The sequence below is a fragment of the Tachysurus vachellii genome, chromosome 8 (genome assembly GCF_030014155.1).
Source record: "Tachysurus vachellii isolate PV-2020 chromosome 8, HZAU_Pvac_v1, whole genome shotgun sequence".
NCBI lineage: Eukaryota > Metazoa > Chordata > Actinopteri > Siluriformes > Bagridae > Tachysurus > Tachysurus vachellii.
The window spans coordinates 3155511-3168869 of NC_083467.1; the positions used below are offsets into that span (position 1 = coordinate 3155511).

General features: G+C 38.3%; 1 protein-coding gene across 1 annotated transcript in view; it reads left to right on the plus strand.

Moving 5' to 3' along the window:
- tmem163a (transmembrane protein 163a) overlaps nucleotides 1–2534 on the plus strand; it is a 37907-nt gene extending 35373 nt beyond the window's left edge. Inside the window, exon 8 of the mRNA XM_060875750.1 lies at nucleotides 9–2534. Coding sequence (XP_060731733.1) covers nucleotides 9–69 — 61 coding nt within the window. The 3' untranslated portion in view covers nucleotides 70–2534. The remainder of the gene's footprint in view (nucleotides 1–8) is intronic.
- The last annotated feature ends 10825 nt before the right edge of the window (nucleotides 2535–13359 follow it).

Consider the following 13359-nt stretch of genomic DNA (forward strand, 5'->3'; position numbering starts at 1 on the left):
TGCCACAGGTTGTTAATTGACATGGTACCACGAGTAAGACAAACCAGAAACTATGAGCGCTTTGAGTGAGCGACTTTGAGGAGAAAACGGAATACTCACCTTACAACTTCACCTCCAACACAGAAACATATCTTTCCTTAAATATTCCATGCAAGAATACATTTTGTGACACCACCTGCATTTTGGCAGCAGTTACAGGACTAATTACCACCTCCTTATCACCACCAATTTTCAAATTCAGTCTCAGCACAACACACCTCAGAGTAAAGAGAAGCAATGATGAAGGCACAGCAGGAGATGCTTTCTGATATTAATTCAGGTAAAGGAATCAAGGAGCTCAAAGCCAGCCAATCAAAGCTTTGTGATAGCCTCCAATGCCAGGTGTGGAGTGTGTAATGAAGTATTTGTAATTATGAATGTTTTTTCTCTGTCACCATTCGACAATTATATATGAGAATAAATTCACCGGACTGCTCCAGATTAGGGATGCGTTAATACTGAAAACAACATCCCAGCATGTTGTTCTTGATAATAAGCCATTATCATGCCTTGATGATGATGATGATGATGATAGACATTGCCACAGTGAAAACAATAAAAGACACACGCAAACTCTACTTGATCCAAGGCGGAGCTAGCTAATGCACTTCATTTTAAATAAACTCACTAACATTTAAAAAAAAAAAAAAAAAAAAAAGACTGGAAACTTAAGCCATGAAAATTCACACGTCTATTTTTTCAAACATACAACTTCATTTCAAGGGGAAGATCGAAAGAGCTAAATAACACGTTCCAATGATTAATGATTGATTAATTAACGATTGATTAATGTCCTTGTACCGAGTATGAAAAATGGTATCAACGCATCCCTATTGTGGATAATCCCACCGCACAGAGCCTGTGTTCTAATGGAGGTCTTTCCCCTGAGTGTCATATTGGGTTAATGCAACCTAATTTAGCTGTATCTAACCTTTGCTTCTAACAAAGCCATGATTTGTCAGAGAAACTATGATACCTTGTTAAAAATATCCATTCATTAATTAATTTCCAATTAGGAGTCTGCATAGTAAATAAGAATAGAAACTCTAGATAGCTCCAGGGTCCTTATTCCTAATATGAGCCTAAAGGGACCAATATGTTAAATAAATCCTGAGTTATGTCATTTATGAATCCCTAAACCAAGGAGGTGTGATTTATAGCAGCGTTGCTAGCTCTAGCACTGCTCCGTCACATGCTTTGTGTTGTCAAGTTGTCAGATATCTTGCAGCATTAGAGCAGGGAGCCAAAGTCGACAAACACGATGACATGATCCGTGAAAAGTAAGGGCAGCTCTCTTTGCAGAATATGTATGTTTGTGTCATTGGACTATATTTAGCGGGAACAACTATTTCAACCAACAATGAATATACAATATTATATATACACACACGGTGCAAAAGGCTTAGGCATGTGTTAAAAAATGTGCAGAGAGCGTAATAGGTCCTCTGGTGCTGAAGATTTTTCCGTAATAAACACTAACAAGACTTAAATGAAAAGCCTGAACAATAAATCATCCAAGAACTTGAAGAGATGTTTCATCAGATGTAAATAAGTGAGAGGCTCAATTTTTAGCGGACATGAATCATTTAAAAACAATTTAGTCACTTATTTTTAAATTCAGTATGTTCAATGTCACTTTCTGCTCTTTTTAATGAAGCACAAGTCTCTGAAACCTCCAACTGCAGTATTGACGTTTCCTCAGCGATATGAACCTAATTAAATAGACTGTTTTTAATTAATTAAACATCATCCATATAACACAAACAGATTTATGTTCAAGCAGAAAGAAAATTGCCATTGGTTAGCATTTGAACCGTAGGTTTTAGCTATGGTCAATTTAAAAGGATAAAACAGCATAGCATCAATATTTAAATTATATTAACAGTTCTAGATCACGGTTTTCCCATTTTTTTTTAAATGATTAATTAATTAGTTGACTACATTAATTAGTTACAGTTCGTACAGGTTCCAAAACAACTCTTCATTTTCGCAGAGAAATGTTGTCGTTAAATTAAAAAAGAGCACACTGCCTAAGCAAGCACACTGTCTTATTAATGTAATCTTGCACATTATGGGCCAAGTACAAGTTTATTCCAAGCCTCATAATTTTTTATACATATTAAAGATTACACACAACGCAGAGTTCACAAATGTTTTTTATGGGAATAAGTAAGGCCATTAAAGGTGGGGTCTCTGTTGTTTGAAAGCCAATGTTGACATTTGAAATCACCAAAACAAACACGCCCCTAACCCACATGGGTCCCACCCGTGTAACCCAGTACGTAACCCAGACAACTAATGGAAAGAAATGTGTCTATCATAGCTGAAGGGAAGAACAATACGATTGTAGATAAACAAACAAGCAAAAATGACACACAAGCATAATCATGTAAAGGACAAAGACATATATTAGTTCTGTGTAACAAAGCAAAACCAACGTTACTCACCTATCGAGAAGGAAAAAAGCGCCTCGGCGTCTTAAGTAAAGTTGGTCACATATTCACAGATTGGAGTTTCCCGAGTCAATAACTCCTGAGCTAAACGCTGTTACTACACAAAACACGGTTGTAGCTGCGTCTCTACATTACTACGATAGAAAAGAGGTGTTATTTGTGTAGTAACAGCGTTTAGCTCAGGAGTTATTGACTCGGGAAACTCCAATCTGTGAATATGTGACCAACTTCCTGCTCCTTCAGTTCTCTCCAGCGCTGGAAAGCTGATCCTATATCAACACGTCCTACTTCTTACCTTATCGTAAGCCTTTCTTCGCTTTCTTTCTTTGTTATTATCCTCCATGTCAATGTTAAAACCGCTTTCTGCTAATGTCACACATGCGCACTGAACACTCTCTCCGCCCGTATTGACAAGACCCGCCCCTTTCTGCTCATTGGCTACATGTTAGTTTTGTTTTTGTTTTATTTGTCGGCCCAACGCAGTTTTCTGAAGCATTTCTCAAACAACGGAGACCCCACCTTTAAGTTTGATTAAAGTACATATTTAACATTAAGTTACATGTTAAATCACAGTTATATGTAACTTTTTTTAGCTTTTTATAATAGAGATAATGAATTTTATTTTCACCCCAGGGCACAGAGAATAATCTGGATTCCTTATTGTTCACAAGAAAGCGTACGCCGAGACCTTTTAATAAAGTCACGTAGTAACGCATGGCACAGTACTTTCCAATAAGTACCAATGAATTATATTTTATAGGACATTTCAGCTTTCTACAAGTATACCTGCCCTTATCACTGCTCTTCACTTTTCAACAGTCTATGAACTTTGTAGTGTTTTTCGCTCCACTCAATGAGTACTAATGTGAATGTGCTGTTCAATACTGAATCTTCAAAATTACCTGGATTTCCAATCCATGATTCAGCTCTTGGTTTGGAGCCAGTTTGACCTCCCTACTATGTAACTTTCTTCCACTTTTTCAAGCTACATCAAGTAGTTACTCCAACAAACCATGCTGGAAGACTCTTGCTTAAGTAACTTGTGTCTGAACCCCTCGGAAGCTGCTTTCCCACAAACATCATCTATGTGCTCAGTGCCTTTGCATTGGGCATCCTAAGAATGCAGGTCCTAACTCGGATATCTTCTTAGCTAACTGCTTGGTAATGCTGATGCTAATGATATGCTCAACTGACCCTCAACCACAGCCTAAACCAAGTCTCAAATCCCAAGATCTGGTGTTTGCCGATGACCATAACCTATTAGAGGCCTGCCTTGTAGCCCGATGGCCAGTCATCTTCTCTTGTCATCATCTCAAGGAGTGTAAAGCTGCTATGCCTAGAGCTGTGTCAAGGAAATTGTTCCAGGACGATAATGACTGCAGTGATGAATCACTGCCTAAGGGGAGATTTGGACAGACAGCTTATTCAAACTTAGAGGTAACAGTTCTAGATCTAGTTCTAGATCATGAGCAGGTAGCACTGGGCATCCTGCATTGCTGGTGTTCTTTTCAGAGAAAGAAATATACACAGACATGTGCTGTCTGTGCTCCCCGAGATAGGCACAGGCTCCCCGTGACCCGAGGTAGTTCAGATAGGCGGTAGAAAATGAATGAATGAATGAACCCTGTAAACATTGCCCTCCATACCACCAAAGACGCACTGGACATAGAATGATGAATGGACCTTTTGCCACTTTTAGGTCACTGCAACCTGGTTCTGTGTTACAAGGGTGTGGTCTGTCTTACACAAGCTTTAAGCATAGATATTCATGCTCTCATGACCCTTCAAGGCATCCGAGTGCCCCACCGGTTTGAACCCTCATGATACTTTACAGCTCTTGATCTCATCTCAGTAGGAGGCCACATACTTCTTTGGCATGATGTTGGCCATCCCTTCCTCAGACAAACAGCTGAAACAGTAGAAAGACACTCCGTTTTCTGTGTTTTCGGGCCCACTGTGTGGTGACCTGCAACTTTTACATCCCTCATGGGCGTGATTTAAACATTAACAAGAGGCAACAGTCCAGGAATTCTGTGTTGCTGATATCTGAACATCACTGCTAACAGTATAGGAGTCCTAATGTGTGTCCTACTGTATGTTGGCATATGATATTCGTGTGACTCTTAAGCAGGATGGTGCTTAGAATGGGTGAAACAACACCACCAGGGTTTCTTCATCATTCAGAATGACAGGTGCCAATCTAGCAAGAACTCAGTGAGAAGGTTTCAGAGAATTCTGTCTGTCTTACCAAGATATTTCCCTAGTAAATGTTCCTCAATGTTCTTACAACCACAGTTACACATCTAGTGCTTAATAATATGCTTTCCACACAACAATAATGCATGGTTACCAGAATAATTGATAATCTGATGTTATGGACACCACTCAATAATCTAAGATGTTATGTTATGATGTAACCTGTATTGAGTATGATCTGCTCACAGCTTGACATCTCAGCTCACCTACAGCACACTGATATGTAGCGCCACTACTGTTGGATGACAATCAAGGCCAGATCGTTACGCCTGATCGCTAACTGTAGCAAAGCTAGATTTGTTTTTATGCATCGTTGAAGTCATTGGCTTAGCAGTTTATTTGTATTTCTTTATTTATATTGTTTGGTTTCTTTTGGACATGACTATTTAGCCAGCTTTGATCATTGACCTCACAATTTATTGTGTTGATTTTGAAAATATGAATCAAATAGGCTGTGATGTAATGTACTATAAAATGCACCATCAAAAGTCATAGTGTTTACATCATTGTTGCTGATTAGCTCACCGCTGAAACTTGTCAAAAAATGTAATCTTTTGTACTTGTATGATAGCTGAATTATTGTTGTGGGATTATACTTTTCTTGTGGGATTTTTTTGCTTAGCTTTTTTTTTTTTTTTTTTAAATCATTAGTAGGTAGCTTGGGTGTACGCCCGACGTAAACTTCTTGACCACTGATGTTATAACTGCAATGCCTGAGTGATTCATTGTATAAATCATATAAATTTAATATTAATTTATTAATTGATGTTAACTTATTTCATTTTACTTGTGGATGTTACTGTACTCAAGATTTTGTTGTCTCTTTGTCTAATACTACTCTATGTAAAGTTAGTAAAGCTAACATCGACACTAAACTTGAGCACATGTTATATGTAGTGTAATGTTAGCCTTGGCTGGTTATTTAGCAATAGTCAGTGCTTACTGTAGCTGAGCATGTTTCTGCTTTGGCTTTGCATGGTTGTAGAAATTACAGTGGTACTGCTGAAATATGTGCTGTATATTAGAAATCAGCTGACATAGAGTAGATTGCTTAGTTTCGAACAAAAATATTTATGCATATAAAATCTTCATTAGTAACTACTGTCTCCTTGACTGATTCTTTACGGTTACAGAAAAATGTAGACAAAGTCGGGCAAAAAAAATCCCATAGAAATGAATGGGAAATTCTGTGAAAATCAAAAATTAGCCCAACATGGACATGTGACATATCAAAACACTCAGCACGATGAGGGGAACTTGCCACGTGCAAGCACCATTCACATTTTCTTCAGGAAATGTACATTCTAGTTCATATTACCCTTCTTCATTTTTTCAGATTTTTTATTTTTAAATGAAGATTAACAGGGGGCACGGTGGCTTAGTGGTTAGCACGTTCGCCTCACACCTCCAGGGTTGGGGGTTCGATTCCCGCCTCCGCCTTGTATGTGTGGAGTTTGCATGTTCTCCACATGCCTTGGGGGTTTCCTCTGGGTACTCCAGTTTCCTACCCCGGTCCAAAGACATGCATGGTAGGTTGATTGGCATCTCTGGAAAATTGTCCGTAGTGTGTGATTGCGTGAGTGAATGAGAGTGTGTGTGTGTGTGCCCTGCGATGGGTTGGCACTCCGTCCAGGGTGTATCCTGCCTTGATGCCCGATGACGCCTGAGATAGGCACAGGCTCCCCATGACCCAAGGTAGTTCGGATAAGCGGTAGAAAATGAGTGAATGAATGAAGATTAACAGTTATTTTTGTCCGAATTGCTTCAATAACAAATTGTTAGCGTTAAATTTAGTACTAAAAAAACTTAATGAGATATTTATTTATTGTATAACTGTATTGAAATTCATCTTTATTGAATTTTACTGAATTTGTCTTTTAATCATTTTTCTGCTGACTAATTCAGTGGGAGAACTTAAATTCAACTGGTGCAATTGGTCATAATTAAACAATAGTTATAATAATGTAATATAATATAATATAATATAATATAATATAATATAATATAATATAATATAATATAATATAATATAATATAAAAACCCTTAATGAATTAAATGAATGCTTTAGATTACAAATTTCAGAATTACATTCTTGTAGCTCACTTTAAGGCTCTAAGCTTCTTGCTCTATTTCGCCTCCATGTGGAAGAACAAAGACTTGCTCTTTATTCAACTTCATGGTCTATTTAAATTAAATTATAATTCAGAATCTTCTGGTGAGATTAGAACCATTATCATAGAAAACCGTTATTGTGTGTGTGTGTGTGTGTGTGTAGCACTTTGACACATGCCTGTGTGATGTCAGAACTACTGCTCCGCCGTCTCGGATGATGCTCCTGATGGTGTTCCACAGAGAGCAGCGTGAGTGAGGATCCCATCCCACTGCTGCCTTCATCCTGTAAACATGTCACATTAAAGATTAATACAAATATTCAGAGTTACAAAACACTAGTGACTGCTACTATCGTCTCCAATCCTTCTGTTAAATAAGAAAAGGGAAAAAAAGGGTTAAAATAAAACTTAAACCTTTCCATTTGCCTAAATTTTACCAACACTGTACGTTTCCTCTGTTAACATTTTTTCACATTTCCATATTTATTTTAAATTCTGTTTTGTGACAAGAAACAAAGCTGCAAAAAAATTATGTGCTTAGCTTGTATGGTGTGATCAAAAAATTTACTACAGTTGTGGATCCCAAAAAAATGTGTGCTGCTAACGTACCATTGACCCACAATGCCACAAAAACAAACACACACACAAACTATTCAACATGTACTGAATCTATTTCTAAGCTGTAAATATCAGCATCAACAGCAGATCAACAGTAAGAAATTAAACAGTGTTTTTTTTTATTTTTTTTATTTCATTATTGATGCGGCTGTTTTGAGCAATAAAGAGTGGTCTCTTAGAGCATCTGAGCCACCGATGATAAGGTTTTTTGAATTTTGGAAATGTTTCTCAACTCTCAAAGCATACACGTGGAGGACGTAATAAGTAAAAGGTTCATCATGTGGCTCTTGAACTCTTTTGGTCTAGTTTCCTGTTTTCGACATCAGTAAATGACATTACTTCATTACATTACGTTCCATTCCTGCTAGAAAAAGTGGTCGTGTCTCCACTACAAGACAGGAAAACAATCTCTTTGAACCTTTATCAGTCCTCTACATCATACCAAGACAGCTCTTGTGATGTCGTTGCCATGGACATTTTAACCGCATTTGACTTATTAGTCTGTGATATTCTACTTTACTTCTTTTCCTTTTGTAGTATTTCTAGCTTGATTTTGTATTTTATCTTTTATATAGACCCCACTCTATAGCAGCCTAACTAAGGAGAAGCAGATATTGAAGAACCCGATGTGGGCTGATTACTGACCCTTGAGGGACACCTTGAGGACCCCTTTCATATCAGTGTAATAGAGTAGAACAAAAAAGTGTGCAAAACAAAATTTATTTTGTTTTTATGCTAAACAAAAATTCTGTACTTCCACTGATACACAAGGTGTCCCTCAAGGGTCACTAATCAGCCCCCTTCGGTTCTTGAATATCTTCTTCCCCTTATTTAGGCTGTTTTGCAGAATCTGTCTTAGTTTCCATAGTTAGTTATTACCTAAATGTATTCTTTATCTGAACTCATGAATGGTCTCCAACTTTAAGGTAAATGCTCATAACTGATATTGTACTTCCTGGCTCTTACAATTCTTCTAAAAATCCCCAGTTTCCTCCTCCAGTCCAAAGACAAGTGTTGAAGGCTGATTGGTATCTCTAAGTTCTTCGTAGTGTCCCTACGATAGATCCTATGAGCCTGTCCAGGGTGTACCCTACCTGATCCCTGAGAAACGCCTTGTCCTACAAGTCTAATATTTTTTTTTCAGCATCCTACAGCGGCTTTTAGTGTTTAAATGTTTCTGCATTAAAGTAATACAATACTGTTAGGGTGCAGTTCACTTTACTTGCCACAAAATGGCACACTTTATACACTTACAGTAGCTACAGTTTTCTTTCTCCACCTGTGCTGTATGCAGCAGTCTTATGACCACTTTATTATGATCACTTTATATAAGTGGAATTGTTCTGATGGTTCTGATAAAACTGCTTATATTGTCATCTACAGTATTAGTACAAGCTAAGCAAAGCACATACTTTGTGACTCATTTGCCAAGCAATAGCACTTTATATATAAAAGGTAATGATAGTGTATATTTACATACATCTCACACCCATAGCTTAAGCATATCATTTTGTAAGTGGTGTCAGATTCCATTTACATTCTGCCTCACATTCTATACGGATGAGAACGCTGAGGTCTCTAATTTTAAAGTATTACATGTTCTTGACATGTGATGCAGCTTCAAATCCCAAACAGGTTCAGCTGGTGTGTAAACTGAGAGCGAGCGTTTCATGTCAAGTCCGTTCCCACGTCTCTCATTTGCCACATGCTTATCATGACAACATGAATTAAAGAGCATTTGAAGAAAACCTCAACAATGTCATAGTTATAAACTCCAAATTGTGCTGTAGAGACGCAGGCAGAAAATTCCAGCTTCTTTAATTACAGTCGCTCAGACTTCCAGAATGAAACGATTCGATTTGTCGACAGAACTCGTTTACAGCTCGTTTATAAAACCTGATTGGTCAGAAGATACATTTTCTTTTCTAACAGTAGCTCTGGCAGAAGTTCTAGCTTTATTAATGCATTGGTCTCATTCCTATAGCAGCAAATAACACAAGGGCTTGTGACGTACACGAGGACATAAACGTATTTTTTTAAAAACAAAGTTTATTTAGCATTTTTATGTCTCCAAACTCAGGGATTTATAGTAGGGATTTAAAACTTACACATTTAAGTTTGCTAATGTTTTGTTTTTGTTTCTCAGTGAAATGAGTTTGCTGAAGGAAATGACTGTTTATAGCTGCTGAAATACGTGAGATATAAACAGCTAAAAAGCTACAATCCCATGAGATGTGCTAATCTTGGAAAACTCATCCTACCATCCTACCATTGATTATTTTCATACTGTCCTGTTATAGGTCATGTTAACTCCTTTACATATCAGACTACGATCACCACAAAACCCAATATGTTTTACTGCATCTAATTGTATCAAAGCTAATAGCAAAACTATTAAATACAAAAATTAAATACTAATAGCGGTTAGCATGTTCGCCTCACACCTCCAGGGTCGGGGTTCGATTCCCGCCTCCACCTTGTGTGTGTGGAGTTTGCATGTTCTGCCCGTGCCTCGGGGGTTTCCTCTGGGTACTCCGGTTTCCTCCCCCGGTCCAAAGACATGCATAGTAGGTTGATTGGCATCTCTGGAAAATTGTCCGTAGTGTGTGAGTGCGTGAGTGAATGAGAGTGTGTGTGTGCCCTGCGATGGGTTGGCACTCTGTCCAGGGTGTATCCTGCCTTGATGCCCGATGATGTCTGAGACAGGCACAGGCTCCCCGTGACCCGAGGTAGTTCGGATAAGCGGTAGAAAATGAGTGAGTGAGTGAAATACTAATAGCAGCACTAAGTTTTTTGCTTTATTTAAATTGTTTTAACTTTAACAATACACAAGACCTAAATCCTAGATTATCAGGAAAGGATAATATCAGTCATTTAAAAAAAAATAAAAATAAAATAAATATAATAAAACTTTCAGTTGAAAACCCTTTGAATTTGGGACTAATGCTTAAAGAACTTATTTTCTAGGTCACTGCATAAAAATCAATCCACGGTTGCATGGCGACAGCAGGGTTCTCCTAGCCTAATCAGTGGAGATCAGAGAAAAGTTCTGACGAAGTTCCAAAGCCAAGAGGAATGGCTGGAATCCAGGGTTCACGTTGGTTCTTCAGGCCTCCCCCACAACATCAGGCCAAGTGTAAATCCTTTTCTGACATGCTTCAAATGACTCACCAGCTGCTCTGTGTTTCTTACTCGCGGTACTCTCTGACTGTAAGACGAGCACGTTATAAATATTCCCGACTTCTGTCATGCTATTGTTTGAAATGGGAAGCAATTTCACCCCATGCTGAGAAGAAGGAACAAATTTGATAGCTTTGCTATGGTTAAGGTGTTCGGTGTCAGGATGATGAGATAGCAACAGATGAAGTATTCATTCATACCTTCATTCGGCTTCAAGATTATATGTCTTTGTTATACATGTTGTAGATAGCAGCAATCCTAGCTGCAGACTCTCAGAAATAAATCCACCAAACTTTACTTTTCCATGATGTACTTCAGAAGGACTTGGTATGTACAGTATAAACATGAGTTTTCAAAGCATTCATTAAACACATTTCCTTGAATAAATCTTTAAAACACACATCAGTGATATTTCTACTTATGTACCTTGAAGACTGTTTTATTTGTTATTCACTTTTCCAGATTAAAGATTGGTACAGTAGGTCTTATATCAGCAAGAAGAAACGGTGCACTTGGGTACTGAGAGCACACTTGGAATATGCTACATGTTTTATACAACAACCGTACCATAGAATCAAAGGTATCTTCTCAGCTGACGTTTGTTCAACCAGAAGCAAAAGTTTTCTACCGCTTATCCAAACTTCTCGGGTCACGGGGAGCCTGTGCCTATCTCAGGCGTCATCGGGCATCAAGGCAGGATACACCCTGAATGAAGTGCCAACCCATCACAAGGCACACACACACTCTCATTCACTCACACAATCACACACTACGGACAATTTTCCAGAGATGCCAAATCAACCTACCATGCATGTCTTTGGACCGGGGGAGGAAACCCCCGAGGCACGGGGAGAACATGCAAACTCCACACACACAAGGCGGAGGCGGGAATCGAACCCCCAACCCTGGAGGTGTGAGGCGAACGTGCTAACCACTAAGCCACCGTGTCCCATAGAAGCAAAAGTTGTTAAAATAAAAAAGGAATAGCTAATTTTGCTTCTCAGTATGGATTTAAATGGGGATTTAAAAAAACAGTGAGACTCATCAGCTGGATGTCTACTATTACTTCTACTTTTTTTGAGGAAATAGAAATATCTGACATTTAGAAACTACAGATATTATGCGTGCACTGGCCCCAGTTTCAAGCACACGTTAGCTGAGACGCTAACTACAACATTTTTTTTCAGTCTAAAAAGTGAACTTGAGTAAATTTTACATCGATCGTTATGAGAAGCAGTTGGGACACGCGTACAGGATCTGATTAATCGGTACTAGTTTACAAGCCTCAATCTGCTCCTCATGTGGAGGAGCTAAAGGTACTCTAAAGCTTTAAAGACATTTTCTCAGAGTGAGTAGCTTCTAAAAAAGAGGAGCATGAAAGCCAAAAGCTGAAGGGCAGCCAAAGGTGGATCTTTGTTCACTGAAGGAAGAGACATTCCTCCTCATATACTCCCATCTGCACATTTCCCCTCTCACCTTGCCCGACCCTGACCCTGTAGCAGGCGTCATTAGGAAACAAAAAAAACAAGTGACACTATTGACTTTTCCATGCTGTTGTGTTCTGTTTAGTTCTTTCAGACACGTGTATTCCTGTTGCAATCTTTTTCTCATGCTTTTGCTTTGCTTTCACTTATACACATTATTCAGCCATACAAAAAGCTTGTATTATGAATCAAACCAGGTGTGTTTGAGTAAGGAATATAGCGTGGTAGTGTGGCCATAGATGACTGAACTAGATGTAAAACACAGATGTGTGACCTTAAAAAAAGTTGATTCTTTTTTTTATTTTGTACTTGGTCAGAGTTCAGAGTTTACGACTGAACAGATTTGAAAAATTCGACTTACTCCGGAGTAAACTGTCGCCGTGCGGCTTTGAGATAAACACCGCTATAAGACACTACTCGGATTCCAGGAGTGACCAGGGGAACTGGATAAAAGAGGAGACAAAAACAGCTGCTCGTCTCAATCAGCTTTGAGAGAAGACACGGTAGAAGACAAAAAAGGGCAATGGGTGTCATTTGAAGGTCAGCTCTCATCTCAAACAAGTAGAAGAATAGAGATATAGAGATATGATTTGTTTAAGCCATGCTTTTCACTCGGTGATGAATCATTAGCAAGTCACAACATTTGCAAGTGACTGATCTCTTTTATGCAAGGGCTTAATGCATGTTTCTTCATGAATCTATTAAAATCTATCCAGTCCACTGACTGAACAGCTGGTGTTTAACAACCGAGAGTCACTAAACACGTCACATTTAGTTTTTTTTTTCTTTCGTTTTCTGACTTCCCCAAACCATTTCCCTTATTTCTTTATTTCCACATTTATGTTCCATTACTCATTGCTGTCTGGACATATAAAGCGTGCTCAATAAAATCAACTTTCAGAGCATTGCTGGTTTACTTTGAGCTGGTAGGCATATCTTATATAACATAAAAATATATCTTATATAGATACGTTTTTATGAGTTAAAAGTATGTTAAGTTACTGTACTTTATTCTAATAAACTACTATATTTGTTACTATACTATGTTCGAACAGGGTTTTAAGGGTGACGGATCAATCCCGGTGTGATAAGAGTATAGAAATACGCATGCTAGCTATACATCTCTAGCAAGCCAAACCAAACCATGTGACCCGGCGTCTACATACGCCTGTAGCAATAACTTCAATAAATAACTCGACTTATTTAGCTATGGAAAA